The 8032-nt window shown below is 43.2% G+C and overlaps 1 protein-coding gene across 2 annotated transcripts; it reads right to left on the reverse strand.

The window, feature by feature from the left end:
- Positions 1 to 508: 508 nt before the first annotated feature.
- Positions 509 to 4245, reverse strand: LOC136546565 (ribulose-phosphate 3-epimerase, cytoplasmic isoform-like). Of its 2 annotated transcripts, XM_066538542.1 has the most exons (8): positions 3961 to 4245; positions 3279 to 3283; positions 1996 to 2058; positions 1810 to 1916; positions 1643 to 1740; positions 1039 to 1131; positions 919 to 960; positions 509 to 824 (listed from the first exon to the last, which is right to left on the reverse strand). In XM_066538542.1, exons 1-8 carry the CDS (start codon positions 4072 to 4074, stop codon positions 669 to 671), a joined length of 678 nt encoding a protein of 225 aa, XP_066394639.1. In that variant the 5' UTR covers positions 4075 to 4245; the 3' UTR covers positions 509 to 668. The 2 variants fall into 2 exon arrangements, with proteins under 2 accessions (XP_066394639.1, XP_066394638.1); XM_066538541.1 differs by lacking the exon at positions 3961 to 4245 and having other exon boundaries at positions 3157 to 3283.
- Positions 4246 to 8032: the final 3787 nt, after the last annotated feature.

Below are 8032 nucleotides of genomic sequence, written 5' to 3' on the forward strand. Positions count from 1 at the left end.
AACTAAGGCCCCGTTTAAGTCAAAATCTAAAATTTTTCAAGATTTCCCGTCACATCAAATCTTACGGTACATGTATGGAGCATTAAATGTAGGTAAAAAGAATAACTAATTGCACAGTTTGCCTGTAATTGACGAGACGAATCTTTTAAGCCTAAATAGTCCATAATTGGACATTTTTTGTCAAATACAAACAAAAGTGCTACAGTAGCCAAAAGCCAAAAATTTTTGCATCTAAACGGGGCCTAAAAACGGTTCCCATGCACTGCACGAGGGGTGTGTGCTAAATTGTATCCTCGTGTTTGCTAGTGGTGGAGGGCTCAGCTCAGATGGTCTATAACGAGAAAGTGCATAATGACGAGATATCCACAAGTATGTAGACATTAGCACGATTCTTATAGCCGTGTTTACTTGCTTGTTAACAGCCATGCCAATGTTTCGCCATTTCTTGACGGCACAGCAAGCGCTATATTTCGGGGTACAAGAAGATAATCAGAGCAGACAAAAAGCGTATTGCAAAAGAAGTTCAGCTTTACGCGTCCTTCGAAAACGAAATGTGTGGGTTACATGATAGTGGCATCAAAGCCAACATCAAATTTTATTCTCGCTGAGGATCAGCTCATCTGACGTGCCAGGGTGGAACTAGTTTACAGGCAGCAGAAGCACCAAAATCAGTTTTTGTTCTGAGAGCCCTCAACGCTCCTCCTCAGCACAGATATGACGGCTCCTGGGTCCGCAGCGCCAAATATAGAGCTTCCAGCGACGATGCAATTGGCCCCAGCAGCTGCGGCCACATCTATGGTTGAAGGGCCTAGACCACCATCAACCTGATATAACAAATCATAAAGTATTTTCAGCCAATTGAAATTAATGATGGAGAGAAAAAATCCTATGAGACAAAGAAGACGGACGATATTATACCTCTATGTCAAGGGAAGGGTACTTCTTTCTCAGTGTGCGCACCTAATTCACACAGATGGCAGAAAGTGAACATAACTGTTCAACATCAGAAATATAGAATAATGAACAATGAGAACAAACCTTATCCATCATTTCTGGCATAAATTTCTGACCACCAAAACCAGGCTCGACTGTCATCACAAGAACCAATTCTACCGGATTTTCTGCTTCCACCTGTAAAATTAATTGTTAATACAACTGTCGGTAGCTTCACGAAATCCATAGCAAGAAATGTCCATATGTCACGCATTCAGAGAAAAGGAAATACAACTGAAAAGGGTTCTGGAAGTTATAGATCGATGGAAGAAAAGGTTATATGGAAACAGGTCTAAGCAGCACACTTGATCAAAAGAGTGATCTTTAATGTGGAATTAAGAATGCACTGCATAGTACAATTACTCTAGTGATCAAATGTATTGTGGTCATAATAAATGAACATCTGAACAAGAGAAATAAGAGGTACTTGTGCAAAATGGTCACTTGATCAAAAGAGTTTAGCAGTTAACAAAGACATAATCGCTAGAATTGTAAGTACATATATCAACAAACACCATTTCACAACAAATTTCAAGAGTTTTTAAGAGCATGTGAAAATAAAACACCATTACTCCGACCTAGTATGAAAGGTTTCTTTTCTGTGTATAACATGGTAAGTTCACAAGGTGTAGTGAGTGCTTGAAGTTACCAGGGGAAAAACTTCCTCCACTGGAGTACCTGGCCTCAATGATACACCAGGCCGCATACCCTTTGATTTGATGTTTTGGATGAGATCTTGCCAGTTGTCTGCATCAAGTTTTTCCATAAGAAGAGGAGAACTGAAAATACTAGGCCATTCAACAGATGTGTGTTCACCTCTAGCAACTTCTATATGGAATGTGAATCCAGAAGCGCCAGCCTTTCCAAATGGTTCTACGTAATCTGAAGGGTTTGTGACCATAAGATGGCAGTCCAAATATGCTCTAAAAACCAACAGTTAGAACCACTGGGACTATGCAGAATAAGAAGCCATCCATATAGCAAAGGATCAAAAGACTATACTTGGTATGTTTCCTCAAGCTCTGGATCACCGGAGCCCCAATAGTCAGATTAGGAACGAAGTGCCTGCATTTGCAAATAGACAGAAAAGTTAAAATAAAATACTTAAACGATAGCTTCAGAAGTGATTATCGTCATTTTTTTTCAAATACAATTGGAGGTTTGTCCTTCAAAGTTCATAACTTATAAGGATGATCAATCCTTTTTCAGACATCAAAATAGCTTAACATTAAGATGATACTTGAGAGGGGTTTTTTAAAAAAACTGACCCCCGGTAAAGAAAGTAATGGCACTGAAAAACTTGGCACTTGTTTGTAATTAGACCATATTTCGCACAGCTCCAGATCCAATAATTTTTGGAGCTTCCTCACTCCTAGCTCTACAGATTCTTGGGGCCAAAACTGTGGGCACATTGGCATTATTTAGTTAAGCAACTTTGTCATTATTTTGGATTGAACATGTGTGTTTAAAACACTTTATTTTATCCTACAAACTCCAAATCTGCATGGATCTCAGAGCTGGAGATAAATTTTTCTAGTGTATCTTTCATATAATGGACTATGCTAGCAAGTATCTTTCACCATCTTGAAAAAAGAAGTGTTCATTTTCTCTATTTACGCTCAAGGAATGTTGGATCTTTGATCCAAATCCAACAAATAGAAGTGAATGGCATATTGATTGGCAGTTGGACGCTTCATGCTTACTGATACTTTCTTTCTCAAAGGGCATCAAAAGAGTTCCCGAAATATCTGAGTAAAGCTTACCAGTACTTTCTTTTTCATTATTTGCAACTTGCAGACCCCTTATGCTTTTATCGATGACAGGGTTTCATTCCAAAAAAATATGCAAAAAACGAAATCAAAAGTATGTTGTTTTCTTTTTCAGGTTGGTCCATAGGACATTCCGTATTATTGTTTCCATGCCCTTTTTATGTGCAGGACTCCATTTAATTGTAGAGAAAATCTATCATAAGACTCCACAAAATGCTGCTGTATGTATTGAATATTCTGATAAGTAAGATGTCTAAAGCAGACAAGAAGAGGTGAAAACTGAACAAGAATGAGGGTCTGAATGAGTTGGACAGTGACAATCTGGGTATGAAAATTTTACTTTCAGGCATGTATTCATTATATAAATCACTTCCTGTAAGCTGGGGTAAGCGACCTTACAGTCATGCTAGCGGCTTAAAAGGCGAATGATACTTGAGAGTTATCACCACTAGACACTTCAGTAGCAAACCACAATAGAAGTAACATATCCACATTGGGAATTAGAGACCAACTCACCCATCCTACAAGAAAATATGAGTAATAAGAACAGAAGTTAGCATAGGATAAGCTTTCAATTCTGAAAATTTATATCATCAATCATACAGACGTGAACAGAAACAAAGCCAGTTAATGGAAGCGGCAGAATTTAGCGAAAATGAAGACATGAGCGGATAACTACTAAGTACCATGAACAAAACGAGAGCTAGCAGTTTGCAGTAGCAAATCAGTACATTTGAGTACAGCATTACTGCATTAGGAGGAAACTGATACTAAAGCAAGCATGATTTTCATACTCTAAAAGTCAATATTCAACTAACTTTTTCCATGAAGACATGCACATAGTAATACACCAGAGGGCCAACAACCAATTCTGAACAAATCCTACAGAATCGAGAATCGATCACTCTAAATGCCACAGTATCGCATAAAACCTAATTTGCATAGTAATTGATCCAACTGCAAACTCTTCTTCAAAATGATTCGCCAGCTCTAAGTTCGAGAAAAAAAAGGATCCAACGGCAAGTTAGTCAAAGGTAGCTCAATCCTGCCCACGACATAGGACACGATTACAGCGTACTCAACCCTGCACAGAAATACTATCGCTCGGATCAGAGGCCGCTACCGTATTCCTATTAGCGGTACTGCGCCTCGGCGATGGATGAGACGGAATTGGCCGGAGTGGGGAAGGGGATCGTACCATGATGTCCATATGTAGCCAGTCGGCGCCTAGGCGGACCATGCGCTCAGCCTCCGAGGCGAGGTTGGCAAAGTCCGACGAGAGCATCGACGGCGCTATCTTCGCCGCCGCCATGTCCGCTGCCCGCTGGGTTGCTTCCTCCCCGGATTGGTGGCAGTCTGGCAGAGTAGTTAAGGACTTAATGGGGCAGGCGGGCAGCGAACACTTTGGAAGACGATGTTTCGGTCGGTCGGCGCCTGACCGGCGGCTTTGTGGGGGAGTTGGTGAGGTGGCCGGTGGAAGGGGACGGGAAGGTTGTTTTTTTTTTGAGGGAAAAGGAGTAGGTGAGGTGGACCTCAAACGCTGTTCTTGGGCCTGGTTAAAAACACAGGCCTCATTCCTTTTCTAGAGCGGAATTGCGGAAAAGGTCTACTCGTGTGGGTCGTCCGGGTTTCCCTCTCTAATCTAATCTATCGATCAATTTTTTATCTTTTTAACTTTTAAAAGTTAGTTACTTTTACACCGGAATTGGTTTTGATGGTGGTTTTACTGTTCGTAGCGCAACATCAGAGGGGTAATCCAGACTAAGTTGAAAATTCAATAAGGTAAATCAAACTAGAAATAGATTTATAAAAAATATAAAAATTCAATAATCTATCCAAATATATTTTTGTCAGAAAAAATTATGCAATTAAAAATCCTATAACTTGGTTTAATCTTAGAAATTTTATAGAAAAATTATTTTAGCTCATATGAAACTAGGTTTAGATTTTTTTTTTCTAAATCATACTGTCGGCATGTCGGGTCAGGGTGGGCGTTCGGTTCTCAGTTCGGTTTCGGTTTGGTTCTCTCGGTTATTGATGAAATTCGGTTCTTGCAAAATGGGAACCGATCAGTTCCAAAAAATTTTAGGAACCGAGCATTTTGGTTCTCGGATATTTCGGTTCGGTTCCGGTTCTAACTGAACTAACCGAATTTTTTTCAGAAGACCTCATGACAACAATAAATATACCTGTTGTAAGGCATATTTATGCAACACTATGTTCATTTTTCATAATAATAATGTATAAAAAAATAATAGCAATATAGTAACATAAATATATAGCAGTTCAAATATAAAACACTACACATAAACCAAACCTAATCTTACAAATACAAGTAAGTGAAGTATAATTCATGTAATTCGGTTCTTTCGGTTAATTCGGTTAACCGAGAGTAGGAACCGAATTTTCTTTGGTTATTTCGGTTCCTCAATATCAGGAACCGAATAAGGAACCAAATTTTTCGGTTCCGGTTCTTTCAGTTTCGGTTCCAGCTTTTTCGGTTCGGTTTTTGGTTCTCGGTTAAATTTGCCCAGGGCGACTGTCGGGTTCTTAAACCCGGAGTCTCTCATGGACCGACTTCCCAAACAAAGGCTCAGCCCAGCAGACAAATGTTGCGCAACTCATGGGCCGGCACAAACACCTAAAATGACATACCAGAAGGGCGATCCAATCTCCGATCGGAAGGCCCCGCAAAGGAGGAACATCGCTCGCTTCCAACTTCGGCCCGTCTCTCCGATCGAAAGGCCTAGCCAAAGAGGAACAACGCTCGCTTTCGACTCTGGCCCGCCTCTTGGACCAGAAGACCTGACCAAACACCGCTTCCAAACTCCGAATTACGTCTTCAACCGGGGATGCACCGAACCCCTGCTTATAGCTCTTCTCCGACCGGCACAGTCGGAGACAACTAGGACCAACCGACTGGGGACGCCCGCTCGGTGAGGACCAGGAAACGTACGAAGCAAGTAAGGCAGGGCACTCAAGTCAACCGCAAGACCGAAGACCATACCTTATACACCTACAGGATAGTACCGACAGGACATGTCAAAAGAGTGCCCTGCAACCTTCCAGGCATATCAGGACAGTGTTGTAGGCGCCGATATTTGCCCTATAGTGTTGTGGGCGCCCGCAACAACTACCATACCGGACGAGCATGGTAAAACCCCATGCATGCCTCTAGACATCAATAGTATGGCAGGCACCGACGTCTGCTATACCAGAAGAAGACGACGCAACCTCCCACATGCATCTATCATTAACAATTTTATGGGCGCCTACAATCATCTTGCACCCGACGGCGTAGGCAACAAGACTTAGCATACGTACACACTCCCCCTCTCGCTTGTAAGGCCATCCACTTCATCTATAAAAGGGGATGTGCTCTCTTCTAACAGATATATCGATCAGTACACAACAACTCGAACAACACACACAACAGGAGAACCACTAGGTTCAAACCTCGAGCATATGCTCAAACACTTAGCATATAGCAGAGCTCCCGTCACTCTCGGCCCTTCAGACCAGAGCTCGACCGGACCTCTTGTACCCCCCATCTTTCTCCCTTTCGTTTATAACCCCATAGCAAACTTTGAGCACCTAGGCTAAGGAATAAAGTCACCGACCGACTTAAACTAGATGTAGGGCACGTTGTCTGAACTAGTATAAACCCTATGTCATTGAGTGCTAGGCCACCTCCGATCACAATGTACAGCAAAACTACAAATATTTATGGGTTGTTCACTTTCTGTACCGATAGTTGGCGCCGTTCGTGGGGAAGATGTTGTACGTTCACACTTTTTGGTCATCGGATGGCCCACTTTTCCGCCACCTTCGCCATGGCGGGCTCAAGCGATACAACTCGCTTCAGCTCACTGAAGTTTCCTGCACTCCCACCTATTGGGATGTGGGTTCCACCTGTCTTCGAGCCATCCCAGGCCTTTCTCTTCGGAAGCCTAGACTTCGTCGCCGACTGGCTCGACGTACTACACCTCCACGAGGAGGCACTTGTCCCAGCGCTCGTCGGAGGGGCGCTAAAAGCTCTAGTTTGATTTTGGTGAATTGATGAAACCCTAAGTGCTAACCTAGTTTATCAAGTGATCATAAGATAGGTAGCACATTCTAAGTGGAGAAGCAAATGAAGATCATGACATAACGACGGTGATGCCATGGTGATGATCAAGTGCTTGGACTTGAAAAGAAGAAAGAGAAAAATAAAAGGCTTAAGGCAAAGGTATAAATTGTAGAAGCCATTTTATTTTAGTGATCAAGACACTTAGAGAGTGTGATCACATTTAGGTTTGATAGCCGTACTATTAAGAGAGGTGAAACTCATATCGAAATGCGGTTATCAAAGTGCCACTAGATGCTCTAACTCATTGCATATGCATTTAGGATCTAGTGGAGTGCTAACACCCTTGAAAATGTCTGTGAAAATATGCTAACACATGTGCACAAGGTGATACACTTGGTGGTTGGCACATTTGATCAAGTGTGGTGAAGTTTGGGAGCAAGGGTAAGAAACTTCACCAGCGGAGTGTCTGCCCGAGTGCGGATAGTCTGATGGTGCCACCGGCGCCCTAGACAAAAAAGATGGAGGTCACTGGAAGTGATCGGATGCTGGCCTTGGTTGGACCGGCGCGTCCGGTCAGGTGTAACAGCGAAGACGCTGGCATCGATCAAATGACCGGACGCTAGGTCGCTCTATGACCGGACGCTGGCAGGGTGCGTCCGGTCAATGCTGACGTACGCTGACGTGAGGCGCACAGAGGAGACGTAGAGTGACCGGACGCTGGGTGAGTCCGGTCGAGCATGACCGGACGCGTCCGGTCGTGAAAATTCGTGTTTGGAACCTTACTGGAAATGACTGGACGCTGAGGTTCAGCGTCTGGTCACTTTCTAACTGACACGTCTGGTCATCACTTGACCATTGAAATCGGGTGATCGGCATTTGAAGCTGATGACACATGGCGCACATCGCATGACCGGACGCTGAGGTCCAGCGTCCGGTCAATCTGACCAGAGCGTCCGGTCGGCCCATGTTCAGTGCAGTGAGGAGCTCAATGGCTCTATTTCGTGGGGGCTTCTATTTAAGCCCCATGGCCGGCTCAAATTCACTCTCTTGGCCATTTGCATTGACATAGCGACCTTGTGAGCTTAGCTAAAGCCCTCCCACTCATCTCCATCATTGATTCATCATCTTTGTGAGATTGGGAGAGAATCCAAGTGCATTGCTTGAGTAATTGTATCTAGAGGCACTTGGTGTTCATGTTTCG

The sequence above is a fragment of the Miscanthus floridulus genome, chromosome 3 (assembly GCF_019320115.1).
Source record: "Miscanthus floridulus cultivar M001 chromosome 3, ASM1932011v1, whole genome shotgun sequence".
Lineage (NCBI taxonomy): Eukaryota > Viridiplantae > Streptophyta > Magnoliopsida > Poales > Poaceae > Miscanthus > Miscanthus floridulus.

Excerpts from the sequence above, each read along its gene's own strand:
- LOC136546565 (XM_066538542.1), bottom strand. The coding sequence starts at position 4,074 with ATGGCGGCGGCGAAGATAGCGCCGTCGATGCTCTCGTCGGACTTTGCC. Across the intron at positions 1,132-1,642 it reads TGGAGGAAGTTTTTCCCCTG|GTGGAAGCAGAAAATCCGGT; the intron begins GTAACTTCAAGC and ends TTAATTTTACAG. Across the intron at positions 825-918 it reads ACCCTTCCCTTGACATAGAG|GTTGATGGTGGTCTAGGCCC; the intron begins GTATAATATCGT and ends TTGTTATATCAG.